The sequence below is a fragment of the Lissotriton vulgaris genome, chromosome 10 (assembly GCF_964263255.1).
Source record: "Lissotriton vulgaris chromosome 10, aLisVul1.2, whole genome shotgun sequence".
Classification (NCBI taxonomy): Eukaryota; Metazoa; Chordata; class Amphibia; order Caudata; family Salamandridae; genus Lissotriton; species Lissotriton vulgaris.
In genome coordinates this window covers 50,026,419-50,042,931 of record NC_141698.1, presented here as the reverse complement: position 1 = coordinate 50,042,931, position 16,513 = coordinate 50,026,419, and the positions used below count along the sequence as shown (strand labels likewise).

At 43.8% G+C, this 16,513-nt stretch overlaps 1 protein-coding gene across 1 annotated transcript in view; it reads left to right on the top strand.

Moving 5' to 3' along the window:
- Positions 1-16,513, top strand: part of CFP (complement factor properdin) — a 105,182-nt gene that overhangs the window by 66,526 nt on the left and 22,143 nt on the right. Inside the window, exons 5-7 of the mRNA XM_086940428.1 lie at positions 2,371-2,568; positions 4,184-4,357; positions 8,196-8,387. Of these exons, the coding sequence (XP_086796554.1) occupies positions 2,371-2,568; positions 4,184-4,357; positions 8,196-8,387 (564 nt within the window). The remainder of the gene's footprint in view (positions 1-2,370; positions 2,569-4,183; positions 4,358-8,195; positions 8,388-16,513) is intronic.

Genomic DNA, 16,513 nt, shown 5'->3' with positions numbered 1-16,513 from the left:
CATTTTGATGCTGGGTGCCTGTGCCAGCACTCTCCAGGCTGTTACACAGCCTAGGTATTGCTGGATCTACAAAACGCACAATGCCTTGGCTGTCGCAAGATGGCCGGACAATCCGACATGCGCACTGTAGACTAGTGCTGACATCCTGCATTTGCAGGATTCAGCCCTGCCCCCACCCTCTCGCTGTAGACAGCGCGAGCCAGTATTGTGGCAAATAAATAAATGGTATTGCAATTCCATTTTATTAATTCATGTGTGCCTGCTGCGGTCGCAGCAGACATGGCAGCTCTCCTCCACTGCTGATGAGGATCCGCCCTGGAATACCATGGTCTAATAGGGTAGGTGGTTTTTGCCACTCAAGGTGGGTATGACATTGAGTAGGCTCAAGGGTGATGACATTGATAATATCAATGGCAGTTTTGGAGCTCAAGGGAAGGCTGAGTTGGGGTTGATGAAGTTATGGGACAATGGTCAGATGTTGTCTATAGCAAAGGAGAAGCTTGAGGGAAGCTGGCATTAGATTGTAAGAAACCCTCTGGGAGTTCTGCTGATGACAGTCATGGACATGTAGGAACTTAAGGTAGACCCGGCTTGATAGACCGGTGCGTGACGGCAGAAGGCAGCTATGATGATGGAGGAATACAAGGGAAGGTTGGACTGGATTTATAAGACCATAAGATGATAACCGCATCAGTTCAGTAGGTTAAAGAAAGGGGGCGCTGCATTTGGAACATTATGTGGAGAGGCTAGTGATGTCATTTAAAGCCTCAAAGACAGATGAAGCTGGTTTTTGAAGAATATATGTTGATGAGGAAGAGGTAGTCATGGCTGCTCAGGAGGCCAATTGAAGGGAAAGATGGATCCATCTGACTGTGGGTCATTAAGGGGGCCGTTGCGGTGATGGGAGACATGAGAGCTCAGGAGTTTAGGGGAAGCCGGGACTAGGTTGACAAGATCATTGGCCATGGGCAGACTATAGGCACAAAAGCTCAAGTCAAGATGGAGGGGAGTTGGCCTAACGGCTAGGGCGGTCGACCTCGAATCGGGGGAACTGGGTTCGAGTCTTGGCTATGACACTGAATATCCTGTGATTCTGGCAAATCACTTAATATCCCTGTGCCTAACAAAAATGAATGTGTCCTCATGTAATGCAACTGGTGCTATGTAAAGCGCTCTGATACCTGATTCGGGTCAAATTTGCGCTATATAAAACTCTATAAAAAAAGAAACAAATAAAGATAGACAGTGCAATGGCCATATTATAGCCACGAAAATTCAAAAGGTTGATGGAAGCTCAAGCTTTAAGCCGACGAGGGCGATAACAGCCGTGTCAACGTGGGAGTGCAATGGAAGTGAAGCTGGCTTGGAACTGGACTTGGACTGGTGATCAGAGGATGAAAGGCATCCTAGTGAAGAAATCAAGGGATGGTGGAGCTGGATGGGGATTTCTGAGTTTAGAGTCGAGGTGCCAGTTAACTCGACTCCTGTGAGTTCAGGTGTCACTTTTTACAGTCTGCTATTGGGCAATGAACAGGTGCTTGAGGAAAAAGTACATTTTCCTTGTTAATTATTTTGTATGACAATCGCAAGTACAAAAATTAGGACAACACATGTGCCTATTCCAAGTCACACTTCTTTAAAGCTTCAACATTCTTTAAAGGTGAGTGTTTCCATTAGAAGAAAGCCAAATAGTTTCTTTAAACTAACAATCTACAGTGTGGTCAATAATGTTTGCACAAATCTTGTTTTTATTTACGTTTTAAAGCTTCTTTTCTTGTAGACTTCTGTAACTTGCCGAGTTCTGTTTTGCTTGCTTTTATTAATACTGTAGTTTCCCCATAGATTGCCATAAGCAATGACATCACACCCTTCCGGTTAGAGCGCGTCCAGTGTTTCATCACTTCAGGACCCTGATGTCAGACCTCCCCTATGGGATGCCAGACTTCTCTCTGTGCATTATATTTGGGGCGATTAATGCTTTTAACATTGTAGACAAAGGGTGTGCATGGGGTGTACACATGTGGGTAAACTCTAGATAAGGCAGGCATGATATCCGTCAATTTTTGTCAGGTGTTCCCCATGTACCAATGTCTAACTAAACCCCTAATTGCCATACTTTTCAAGAACTACAACAGAATGTAAGAGTGAATGTCATTAAAACGCAACCTTAAGGACGCAAGACAACCATAACTAGTGCATGGTCAAGGTTCATAATTACAAATTTGGATAAGCCTGCCCTGCACACTCTAGCAAAGTCCAGCTTTGTCTTTACACACAGGCCTGAGTAGGGACATGGAGTGAGTGACTTGACCATCCATGTTAGATACTGACCTACTGTCCCATGGTTTACTTTATCTCTCTCCTCTCTAGCCCACGGTTCTTGGAGTAGTTGGGGTGCCTGGGGTGAGTGCTCCAGCAGCTGCGTACAAGAAGCTGCAAAAAACCTACCAACGCAAGTACGTCACCGACAGTGCAACAATCCACCACCCTCCACCGACCCACCAGGAAATGATTGCCCTGGAACTGGGAATGAGGTCAGGGACTGCAGTGGCCTTCCTTTATGCCCAGGTAAGAGACCCCCTTGCATCATACTATGTGAAAGGTACGGGTGATCGGGGAGGCACTGAGGCAAGACCCTAGAGTGACCGACCAACACACCACAAGACTTTACACATGATATCTCGTGAAAATGACATATAGTAGAGGTCATTTGTCTGATAAACTTCTGCAAGTACCCTACAGAAATGGACATGTTTGTAGAGGGTGGAGGGTCTGATCTCCCAGCATTTGGGGAGTTGGGTTACTAGTGGGTCAACTGTAATAGAGAAGTGGCTAATAGGCTGTGCTTAATTTGAACCGGTGGTTTCCAGTGCTCGGCACCAGCACTTAATTGTCAGCACCAGCATTATGAGAGTCTGCCACATGGTGGTGCTGTTTGTTTCATTTAGAGACAAGCACAGCGACAATTGTTTATTAATTAAATACACACTATGAGTGACTAATACCTGCTGCCAAAGCCATTCTTTCAGCTTTTTGAGCCTGGAATTGACAGAATTGTCACACTTGTAGGAGTGAGATGGTTATTAGTTGTGTTGTTATGGTAACTGCCAGCACTGACAGTGGCACTGGGTGATGCTAGCAGTAGTGGCCTCCTGACTAGGGCCCTGCCCCTTATTTTATTTACAGACTAAGCACTGCTAACAGGAGGTAAGTGTGATTTACTCAGTTACCTTTTTGTGGAACCAGAAGAGAGTACCTCAGGCATCTTTTCATGGCGCTAGAAGAAGGTGAGACATTTTGAAAATGATCTGATGCACAACTAACATTTCGTATGTCACTTTTAAGCTCTGTGCCCCAACCTGCAGAAAAGCAGAAGCCAGTCAATCGACAACACTTCTCAGAAACAACACCATTTATTAGCAAGAATTTATAAAAATGTCCTGTGTGGAAAATCAAGTGTTTAACTGCATCAAGCTATTTACTCATGTACACCTTCTTGCTGGGAACCTGAAGCACAGAGAAACACAGTCATACCCCTGTTAAGCGATGTCTGTCAGTCTATCCTCCAAGGTAGAGCTCAGTGTGATTTGAAGCTGTGGGGTTCTAGATGTTAGCTATGAGATCTGCCTTCAGTATGTTGTACCTGAATGTCCTGCCTGGTTACAGGGAATAGCAGTTACAGTCAGCTCAGACTCCTAGCTCACAAATGTGTGATCCTGGGCACATTTCTGAAGTTGAGCTTGGACTCTTGCCGTGAAGACGCAACTGTATGTCAGAGTTGAAATCCTCCACAGCAGCAGGGATGAACCAGTACAGGAAGCTAGAAAATGTTTTCTGAAATGGACTCGGACCACTGGTTGGCAAACTCCAATGTTGGCACATTACATAGCAAACACAAGGAGATGATGGGCGGAGCATTGAAACTTTTCAGACACTCAGCCCCAGTCACAGATCTGGGTTGAATCCATCATCATTCTTTAGCTCACTTTGCCGCCTCAGTTCAGACCCAGCTATATGCAAATCAGTCTTGATGCTTTGCCTCATGGGAACAGTCCAGCCCGAACTGCCAAATCAGGTCTTCACTTTACATACATATTTGAAGGGGGTTCACCTGTGTGATTACCAGGTGGCTGGAACAGGTACTCCCGCCCACCATTACTCCGTTTTGTGGTTTTCTTTGCAGTGGATGGTCAGTGGAGCGAATGGCAGAAAGAAGGTGAATGTTCTGTGACCTGCGGAGTTGGGCGTGAGATAGAAAAGCGATTGTGCAACAATCCAGCTCCACGCCACAATGGTCGTTACTGCATTGGCAGCGACACCAGGACATGGACGTGCAACACCGGAGTGCCCTGCCCAGGTAAAATATGATCACTTGGAACTGCAGGTGAATCAAGAAGGGTCTGTATTTTCTTAGAAACATAGTTGCAACATTACATTATTTTAGTAAATCTCCTCAGAAGTCACATCTCAAGCCCTCAGGAGTTTCTCTTTTGACACCAAGTTGGGTCACTCCCAGACCGCATTAGGGTCTACTGTTATTATGGGAGGGGCTAAAACAATACGCCTTCTCCTGGACAACTGGGGGCTCATTTCCAAGCCCTGCACGCCGCAGGAACGTCACTTTTTGTGCTGTTCCCTTGACGCACAGGGCTTAGCCATATCTACAAGGCCACGTAAAAACACCCTGCATGGCTTTTCATGGCCTTGTAGATATGAAGTGAGGTAAAGCAGCGCAAGTCGCTGCCTTGCCTCGCCCTACGATGGGGATGCGTGCCATGGGCATTACGGTGGGTGTTCCCACATAATATCCATGGCATTTGACGCATTTCCAGATTTACAACACGTGTTAAACCTGCGAATGCTTCAAAAGCCTGCAGATCCCCAAGGGAAATAACATTGTATCTCCTTGTTTTTCCTCTTTCTATGCAGCCCTCATAGGAAGAGGATATCACCTCCATTGATTATTTTTGTGCAGAAAGATGTCCCTTCCTGCACAAAAACAATCATCCCTCCAATGCTGACTCCCTCGCACCATGGTGCACGGGTGCCTGCGGTGGCGCAAGGCAGCCAATTGATTGCCAGCGTTGTGAATGAGGACAGGAATGCACCGTAACTGATAGATACTTATAAAGGAACAACGGTCCCTCACAGCATAAGTCATAAACTGCAATGGACACAGAAATACAACGATGTCTATGTTTTAGAAATCCCAATTGAATTTATAATCATATTAAATCAGAATAAATAAACCATGAAAGTGGGACAGTATCCAACGTAATAAGAGAGTTTCGGAACTCAGGCACTGCAACGTGTGGCCGAAGCGTTATCAGTAATTAAGTCAAAAACATATAAATAGCACCATTGCACATATTTATAATAAATATATAAACAAGTATGCGTCATGGTGCTGAGGTCGACAACATTTTGATCGCTAACATAATAAAGGGGGTCATCATCAGGACACAACAAGCGATACCTGGGGAAAATGCCTGCTTGCTAAATGTATTTAAACTGTCAAATCATTTGGATTCTTCTATATTAAATTCCCTGCCCGGCTGGGCAAGGAAAACATATAGCAGCCTATTGTGGTCTATATAGCATTTGTTCTTTACATTCCTTTTCAGCTTTGGACCTTTGTTTTTCTTAATAATAGGAAGAAGTAGGGGGGCAAAGCAAAGTGACTTGCAACGCAGACCTCTGTCAAATACTAGTAAATAAGAGTTCGGAACTCTCCGATCAGACAATGCAGGCTGGACTTTGTACAGCGGAGAGCAGAGCTCAGTTCCCTCTCAGGGGACAGCACACTCAGATTCCTTCCAGTGGTTGGCACAATTCAGATCTGACACCCAGTAGTCAGCACAGCTCACATCCTCTCACCATTCAGCTTATCACGGATCCCTTCCAGTGGGCCTGCTCAACTCAGATCCCTGCCAGAAGATACCAGGGCTCTGATGTTTCCTAGTGGTTGGCCCATCTTAGACCCCATCCATCCAGTGTTCAGCATGTCTCTGATCTGTCCCAGCAGTCCTGACAGCTCAGATCCCTCCAAAGATTCAGCCTAGCAAAGTCAGCACAGCTTTGATGTCTCCCACTGGTCACTAGTGCTGGCATCCCACCTAGAGCCAGCACAGCTTGCATTCCTCCACACGTTTGCACCATCTTTCTTAGTGATCAGCACAGCTCTGTTCTCTCCAGCAACCAGTACCTCCCAGATCCCTCCCGTGGCGAGCACCCCTTTAATCGTCCCCATCAGTTAGCGCACCTTGAATCTCTGGCAGTAATCAGAACAGCTTGATCCTTCCCACTGACCTGAACAGCTCAGATCTCCCCCCTCCGTCGTTACAGCTTGGTCTTTCCCCACAGTCAGGACATAGTGGTCCCGTCCAAGGACATTTCAAAAGCTAGAAAAATGCAAAATGATTCAAAACTGGATCCAAGATGTCAACATCTGTCGTGGTTTCCGGTGCGGTGAAAATGCTACTTAAAACTCCCAATGGTGAAGATGCCTGTTTGTCGACAAACAAGCTCATGGTCCCTTCTTCTTCTGACCATCTCCCTGAACATCTACCTGTGATCAAATTTGGACTCTTAAAAGTCTATTTGGCGTCCCCTGCTACATTCTGACCCTTGATCTGAAAAACAGGAGGTGTGTATCGTGCGATATCAGCATCTCACTCAATATTTGACTTCCATTTTTGTCTGGCCTTTAGATGTACGACCATTCCGTTTTGCGGGTCAAAAATTGGATTTATTTCGACTCGCAATTTGTGACTCGCAAAACGGAATGTAATTATCAATATTCATGAGTCAGGTCGCAATTTGAGACCCATTGGGAATGGGCTACAATCACAGGCGATGGTGGTCTGCTGGGGACAGCAACCCACCTTGTCCGTGTTTGCTTTTTGAAAAAAGCAACGTTTTTTTTTCAAAATACAGCCCATTTTCCTTAAAGGAAAACAGGATGCGGACCACTGCCTCTTAAAAAATATTTTAGCATACATTCACAAAGGGGAAGGGGTCCCGTAAGGACGCCTTCCTGCTTGTGACTGGCTTACCACCTACTTGAAGTAGGTGGTAACTGCAATTGTTTTGCGATTGCATTTGTGCTTGCAAAACAATTGTACATTCCAGTGCAACTCACTATTAGGGAAGGATGACCCTGTTATGCCCATTCATAATAATGACTCGCAAACCCTATTTTGCAAGTCGGTAATAGGTTACCGACACGTAAAATTGGGTTTGTAGATGCTACAACCCTTTTTAGCAGTTGCAAATGGCCCAATTTTCCACTTGCGACCGCTAAAATCTGGCCCTTACTCTCAGCTTTTTAGGTTTAAAAGTTTTTAGACTTAAAACAGGCATTGGCAAAGCCAACAAGTCTGGCTTTGCTGAGCCTGAGATTATTTTTGTTTTGCAAACACATATAACAGGTATTAAACTTTTGAAAGTAAAAATATATACAATGGAAAAGTGATGTGCGCATGTTCGCACAAAACATAAGTAAAGAAATTATCCATTGCAAAAATAAATGTCAAAACATAAATTGAAAGCAGAGATAAATGAAGAGATGGGCCCACCAACCCTGGCTCTGAAGCACACTACTTGTGCATACGTCAATAGCATTGCTCACAGTAAACAGAGCTAATGAGTAAAGTGGGATCACCCATTTCCCTATGATGTTGCTGTGGTGGGCGGAATCAAGATGATAAGACAATCACCATTCCTGTCGCAATTTAGGAAGGACCTCAAGACTTGGCTCATCGACTGAACCATAGATCCCCCCCCCCCACTCCCTCACCGCAGTGAGACTCTAACGGGTGAGTAGTCGCGCTTTACGAGAAACTTGATTGATTGATTGATAATGACACTTGAACAAACCAATGGATGGAATGGGCTGACCCAAGGCTCCTGTAATTATGTGTACGTATTTTTATTATGATTTTTTGGGAAACATGAGGTATGTGACATATGTACACCTCTTTAAACCAGACCTAAAATTGTACTGTCTCATTTCATGCATGGATTTTTATGGCTTTTCATCAGAAAAGATAACTGGTGCTCCCCCTTTTCAAGAGTGGGTCATCCCAAAGGATTAGCCCCTCACATCCCCAGCTCCTTCTCCCACAATAGTGCTTTGTCATTCCCATTGATGACCCTATGGCCACTGAGTTCTGTTCTGTGCCTGTGCTTCCCAGTGGACGGGCGCTGGAGCGAGTGGTCGGAGTGGACCGAGTGCGATAGGATTGGGCTTAAGATCAAGTGCACCACGAAAAGTGGGATCCAGAAGCGCACTCGGCGCTGCGAGCAGCCCCAGGACGGCGGACAGCCGTGCGCCGGCTCCACCATCGAGCACCAGAGCTGCTACAACATCAACCTGTGCCTATTCAGTGAGTACTGCTGGAGTGTGCATCTCATCTGCAAACACTTGTGCATGTTGTGGCTGTGCTCTTGCTTATATTTCGCCCTGTACATTTGCCATACTTACACAAACACAAGCATCCACACACAAACACACACACACACCACACACATACACACACACATACTTAGACACACTTACACACAAAAAACATAAAACCACACCCTTGCACACACATACTCACACCCACACAAATACTTAAACACACATTTGCACACACATAAACACTTAAAACCACACTTTCACACACACAGACGCAGAGGCACCTGCACACACAAACACATTTACAACACATTTACAACCAAAGGCAAACAAACACCCAAAAATACTTACACCCAAAACACACTTAAAAACCACCCTGTTACACACACACACACGCATTTGCAACCACACACACAAATACTTACACACACTCTTACACACATAAAAAACATACTTTCTCACACACACACTTACACACACAAAAACACTTAAAACAGGCTTTTACATAACCACATTGACGGACACACTATCACTTCCACCCACACACCCAAATACTTACTCACACACACACAATCACTTAAAAACACACTCTTAGACACAGACACCAGTACACTTGCATAGACACACATACATTTACACCACACACCTAAATACTTACTCACACTCAAACACTTAAAACATGCTCTTACACACACACACACACAGACACAAACACCGACCACACTCCCACCACACACACACAAACCCTTAAAAATACACTCTTAAACACACACAGGCTCACGTACACTTGCTCACAGACACACGCACACACATACTTACAGAAACACACAAAAATACAGGCATCCGCACACACGCAGACTCAAGTACACTTATGCACATAGACCCTCCATTGGAATAACAGTCACAAACTATACATGTTTTGAAACTGTCCTGTGTGTGTGTCCAGTCTGTCTCTCTGCTTGTCCCATGGAGGGTGTCTTCTGTTGAATTCTCTGCTTTTTTTCATGGGCATCTATTGGCATCTAAAGGACCCAAACTTTGTGGGAATGGTGAGTGGCCGTGCACCCTAAGTGGTAGGGGATTACGACCCGATTCTTTAGATGATGAAAGCTTCTCTAAAAAAGTGGGTCAGTTGAAAGACTGCTCCAACTCCAACAAGGCGGTGTCAGAACACTATTAATTTTTTGTGTTGCGGAGGAAAAAAACTTCAGTGTTAGCCAATCCAGTTGGTCCACTAAATTCCCCCATGCTCTATGGGAGGGGAGGGGGTGGTTGTAAATATGTGAAATTAGCAGCAGTGGCGGAAACATACAATCCTAACCCCAAAACCACATTTCTGAATGGTTTTGACTTACTAATGGTGGGCGTGGCGGTGGGGTCTTTTCACTACAAAGCCGCCCCCACATCTGCCTTGTGTAGCTCAGTTTGCCCCCACTAAAAAGAAAGCCTTCTTTTCTATTCACGGTTAAGCTTAGACATTCCTTGACATTTTTCTTTATTTTTTTAAGTATAATAAATGATTTGTTTCATATAGCGCTGTCTTGTGACATGAAGCTACTTCGCAGCTCTATGAATACTGCCACTGCCATCAGCTCCATGTTGAGAATTCCCCACTAGAAGTGATATTTTTACTTCTCAAGGGGGAGAAGCAGGGGTTCAGGTCTGGGCTTGGGTGGCGGGTGGACTCCGATTGATGGGGCATTGTCCCTAATTACGGGGCGGGATATTGTGGATGGCCGAATGGGATTGAGGTGGGCACAAGCTGCCTCTATAAAGCCCCATGTCTTCATGTTTATTTTAATTTTAAATATATGTGGTTGATTTCTTATATCTGGTCATAGCTGAGTAGAGTTGATGCCTTAGGTAAAACAAGCATTGACAAAGCCAGGAGGTCTGGTGTTGGCTGCTTGTCTTCTGGCTTTATCAATTCTTTTTTTTTCATGGTTTTTGCCAACGTTTAGTGCTGGAGAAGGGCCAGCCCCTCATTAATCTAAAAAAAATAAATAAAAAAACACTGACTAAAAGCAAATATATTTTTTGGTCTCAAAACTCACAGATGGCCATAGTAGTCCCTGTCGTTGAAGGGAACTACTTTGTGTGCAGACGTGTACCTTGTGAAAAGGGGAATACTGTCACTCACTGAAGCAGGCTGAGCCATTGCACATGCTGTACACTATAGTGGGCGGAAGAAAAAAGTGAATTACAAAATAATAGACCAATGAATGAAGAGTTCTGCCTGAAAGCCCTTATAAGTATAAATGTGTGATACATATCATTCTAGTAAAATCAAAAGGTCTTGTCTAACACTATATCTGAAGAGGGAGAAGTTGTATACTGTCCCCTCAGTAAACATTGTAGCTTCCTTTAATTGAATGCCTTTTATGGCATGCAACAGTAGCCTCATTTTATGATACTCCTGTTAAGCCTAATTGTGTAGAGACTTTGCCTGGTGGCTAGCTCTGCCAACCTTAGAACATGGCGAACCAAGTTCAAATCCCGGCCTCGGCTCAACATCGTGTGATTCTGGACAAATCACTCAATCTCCTGGTGCTGAAAAGAAAAATAAATTATAAGGTACTCTGGTTCAGTTATAAAGTGAAGTAGTGTGGCTCACTGGTTAGAGGCGGCAGACCCGAGAGCAGAGGACGGCCCGGGACCAGGGTTTGATTCCCGGCGCGGCAGGTTTCTGGACCAGGGTCAGCGGACTCGATAATTCTCTCGCCTCGGTGCCCACTCTGATCAGCGATCACACTCGGCAACTCTGGGCATTAGCTTGCCTCATCTTCACTAACGGCCCCACCAGACCGCTGGGGATGCCTGGTCTCACCCTGGAGATACCCATTAAGGGACCATCTCTCAGGGAAGCCAGGAAGGGTTTCGCAGCGGTCGCAGCGCCTTGGGACCCTACGGGTAAGTAGTGCGCTATATAAATGCCTATACACATTTACACATACACATAAAGTGCTCGTTGACTAGGTTTGCACTATAAAAAATTAGAATATATAGCATGAAGTTCTTGGACATCAGCATTCAGTGTCCCTGTTCAAAACTCACAGTCAGCCTTGATAAGAAGAGTATGAATATTCTGATTTCACTAAACTCATACTGTTTGGGTGGCTGCCATGTGAGCAGCATTAATTGGCATTGCTGGTAAGCAGCACTGTTTCAAAAGTATGCAGTGTCTGTGTGGAAGGGAAGTTGTAGGGAGTAGCATAGTTTGAGTGCCGGCAACATGGCTCAGTGAATCAAGCACTGAGAGCTCACATCTGTTTGTGACGTTCACGGCGAAGACTTGCATTATGGATGTCTAGTCTTTCCTCCATCTCTGGCAAAAAAAAATACAGCACTATTGAGTTGGGGATTTACAGCACTTAAAAATTGTGTAAAATGTAGTCTTAAGTACTGTAAAACTATAGATTTATATTAATTGTGAGAAGCGTGTGTTGACACTCTCAGCAAGGAACATTGTTCAAAAGGCCTAAGGTCCAATAGTCCAGATCTCCCCTTCCTGGTTGAGTTGCTTATTTTAGGTTCCCATACCACAGATAGATTCAGTTCCCAGCAGTATTTATTATTCTCTGAAACCCCGTCCACAATTTATCTTTGTATGTGTCACAACATTGTTACTCTTAGTCCTAGGTGGGACGAAGTGTAGGAAGCAATGGAATGAGACGATCGAGTATTATAAGGATAAACAACCATAACTTAGTCATGCGATGGAAGAAAACGAACCAGCATTAAAATGCTAACCAAACATAATCTAGTCATGCAATGGAATGAAACAATACAGTGTTATAAGGACTCCCAAACATAATCTAGTCATGCGATGGAAGAAAACAATACAGTGTTATGAGGATTGACAAACATAATCTAGTCATGTGATAGAAGAAAACACTACAGTGTTATGAGGATTATCAAACATAATCTAGTCATGTGTTGGAAGAAAACAATACAGTGTTATGAGGACTGCCAAACATAATCTAGTCATGTGATGGAAGAAAACAATACAGTGTTATGAGGATTGCAAAAAACATAATCTAGTCATGCGATGGAAGAGAACAATACAGTGTTATGAGGATTACCAAACATAATCTAGTCATGCGATTGAAGAAAACAATACAGTGTTATGAGGATAACCAAACATAATCTAGTCATGCAATTTAAGAAAACAATACAGTGTTATGAGGATTAGCAAACATAATCTAGTCATGCGATGGAAGAAAACAATACAGTGTTATGAGGATTACCAAACATAATCTAGTCATGCGATGGAAGAAAACAATACAGTGTTATGAGGATTACCAAACATAATCTAGTCATGCAATGGAAGAAAACAATACAGTGTTATGAGGATTACCAAACATAATCTAGCCATACGATGGAAGAAAACAATACAGTGTTATGAGGATTGACAAACATAATCTAGTCATGCGATGGAAGAAAACACTACAGTGTTATGAGGATTACTAAACATAATCTAGTCATACGATGGAAGAAAACAATACAGTGTTATGAGGATTACCAAACATAATCTAGTCATGCGATGGAAGAAAACAATACAGTGTTATGAGGATTACCAGACATAATCTAGTCATGCGATGGAAGAAAACAATACAGTGTTATGAGGATTACTAAACATAATCTAGTCATACGATGGAAGAAAACAATACAGTGTTATGAGGATTACCAAATGCAATCTAGTCGTGCAATGGAGTGAGACAATCAAGTATCAGCAGTATTAACGAATATAATCTAGGCATGCAATAGAATGAGACATTTCATTAATACAGATAGCACTCGGCTCATGTGATGCCCCTGTAAACATTGGTTTCTGTACAATCTGCACCTGAACTTGAAACAAGCACAGCTACATCCTGATCCAAATGAACCCTAGGTAGAAGAACACGGGAAGCAGTGACACCGCTGCGTCTCGAGCAGACCCCTCTATTCGGAGCTCCCTCCCAGCCCACTCCAGACGATAAGAGGCTCAGGGGCATATTTGCTACAAAATGTCGGAGCCCGGAGCTGCGCCAAATTTTGGCGGCGCCATGCTCTGACATTTTTAAAATGCAGCGATGCGCCATATTTACACAATACAGCGTACACCTGTGTTTTCTCTAGCGCTGCACAAAAAACAGCTGCCTAGCTCCTACACAGACAACTGTTCGCCATAGTGCAAAAGTGCCTGCATTGCAGTTGATTATTGTTTACAAATAGAAGTGTCAAATCTTCATTATTTAATTATTGTTTATGGGCCCGATTCACAGAATGAATTTAAGACTCAATCCTAAACTTACTACTATTTTGGTATTCACAGAATGCACTTACTACTTTTGGCATTCACAGAATGAACTTACTACTTTTGGTATTCACAGAAGTTAGGATTTTGTCTTAAGTCTGTCTTAAGTGTGTCTTAAGTTTGTCTTAAGAAAAACTTAAGACAAAATCCTAACTTCTGTGAATACCAAAAGTAGTAAGTTTAGGATTTTGTCTTAAGTTTTTCTTAAGACAAACTTAAGACACACTTAAGACAGACTTAAGACAAAATCCTAACTTCTGTGAATACCAAAAGTAGTAAGTTCATTCTGTGAATGCCAAAAGTAGTAAGTGTATTCTGTGAATACCAAAATAGTAGTAAGTTTAGGATTTAGTCTTAAGTTCATTCTGTGAATCGGGCCCTATGTGCTGGAAGGGACACCACCCTGCACATAAACAGTCATTAAAGGCATCCAGCCTTCTCCACCCTCCTTCTGCACCATTAGTCAATATACTCTCAGTTTTAGGATTATTTTACTCCCTCTCTGCTCCCTTACTTTCCTAATCCTCCCACTCAGGGCGACAACTCTAGTATTTGCTTTGAGCCTTTTGATGAATTTTAATGTTTATACCTTCAGCGTTACTGATGATGGCTCCTTGTAAGACATGTCCCGCCTTTCAATCATGTTTTACCCACACATCTCCCAGAAACCTTCTTGGTAGAGTATCGATTTATAAAATTGTGAAATAAAAAATCATAAACAACATTTTTAGAAGAAATAAAGCCCCCCCCTCAATAGCAAAGAATTTGGCAAAGTCCAAAGATGTTGATGGAATGTACTGGAGACTCAATATATCCTAATTGTCGACCAGACATTGCGGCAACCAAGAGTAAACTTATACACAACAAGGAGTTAAAGGCTCTTCAAACAATGCAAAGGAAAGGTGTCAACAATACTTGGAAGCAAGGGGAAGTTTATGGGGGTGCTATGATGTTCCTGGAAAGGTAATAATCACGATCTTTTTCAGTGAGTGGAGAGAAAAGTTCTAATATTTCTGGTTCTGTCTGTGGAGATCCAAAATACTTAACAGCCGCCCACTCCACCTCTAGCTCGAGGGATGCTAATCCATTGTGGAGCCCTGACCACAAAACTCCAAAATCTGAGGACGAGGGGGAAAAAATGTGACTCTAAACCTTTGCCTGAACTCCAAGACTGAAAAGGTACCACTGAAGGGTACGTGGCTTCCTTGTCGATTGACAGCTGGACGTCTCTACTACCATGACTGCTCCCCTACCTCTAAAGCCTTACCTTTGAATTTCTTAGCTCATGGTTTGATGCTGCAGGGACTCAAAGTATGAATGGAGGGGGAAGGAGTCCAACAAAAGAAGCCACCCTGAGCTAGGGCGACCTGACTGCTGACAGCGCATGTGGAAGGAATTCCCAGCTCGTAACAGCTCTTGAGATGACCGGAGCACGCAGTTGAAGCATTCTCCCAAAATGGTGGATCGGAACTCCTGTTGGGTTCTTGAAGTTGATTTCTATCCCTACCTTTGTGTCAAGAGCCAATGTAGTCAGTACGGCCACTTCACCCACTTTGCTTGGTAATAAAAGGCTTTTGTGAACTATACTGCTGGCATAAACCAACACAGCAGCTGTATGGAAGTGGAAGACCTCTGCTCACATTAGTTAGTGGATCCTTGGACAATACAGCCCTCTATGGTCGCACCAGCACATCCCCTTCAGCTCATCTAGGGACAGGTTAAGGTCTACTCTTCCCATCTTCCATCTGCATTTTATGTGTAGGTTGTGTGGGAAAATATCTGAGCTTCTTAACTGCTACTGGTGTTCCCTGGAATAAGAATCTGATAATTCGGCACCACTTTCTACCAATTGTGGGAAGTTTTTGAGGGGCTACTTTGCTCAGATTGTTGGAATCAGAGGGACATAATTACAAGGGCATTGCGCCACCGCAGCTTCACATTTTAGGATGTTCCGGTGGCGCAATGCCCTGCTCCATATTTACAAAGTGGCGTTAAGACACTTTGTATGCCTTAACGCCGCTTTGGAAATTTAGTACCTTTTCACGCAGGTATTTGCATGCAAGGGGCGAGCGATGGGTGTTGCTGTGAGAGTTCCACCACAACACCGATTGCTTTTTGACACTGCCCCAGATTTACAAAGATGTGTAAATATGAGGCAGCGTCAAAAACTAACACCACTGAATAGTAGGAGTTAGGTTGGTGCAACTAGGAGAAATACTTTTATTTCTCCTCGTTTTTTCTCTTTCAATGTGTGCTCCAGTCTGCAGCACACGTTGAAAGAGCAAATCACCTTTAATGATTGTTTATGTGCAGGAAAGTGTCCTTTCCTGCACATAAACAATCATCCCTGAAACACAGGCACCCTTGCACTTTCACGCAAAGGTGTCTGTGTTGGTGCTAGACAGGTTTTTTCAGTGCCAGCGCTGGGGGAAACACAGGGGTGCGCCATATTCTTGTGAGTACGGGGCTTCCCTGCATTTTCTACATTACGCAGCGCTGCGAAATTGCTTGCAGCGCAGTGCACTTTCTTTGTAAATATGCCTCAGAGTCTTTTACCACTGGCATCCTGGGGTTTCATCAGTACTGCAGTAGTATGTATGAATGAGACTGTTGGTGTGCTAAATACGGCTGAGTTGGTGCAGAGTGATGCTGTGTTGTTGCTCAATGGTACTGTGGGGGTGCAGAATGATAAAGTGGTATTGCTGCGTGTTGCATTCGTGGACATCAGTGATGCCGTTGTTGGGAGAAGTGCAACTGTTGTGGTGCTGAGTTATGCTGTGGTGGTAATTATTAAACACCAACACAGCACCACT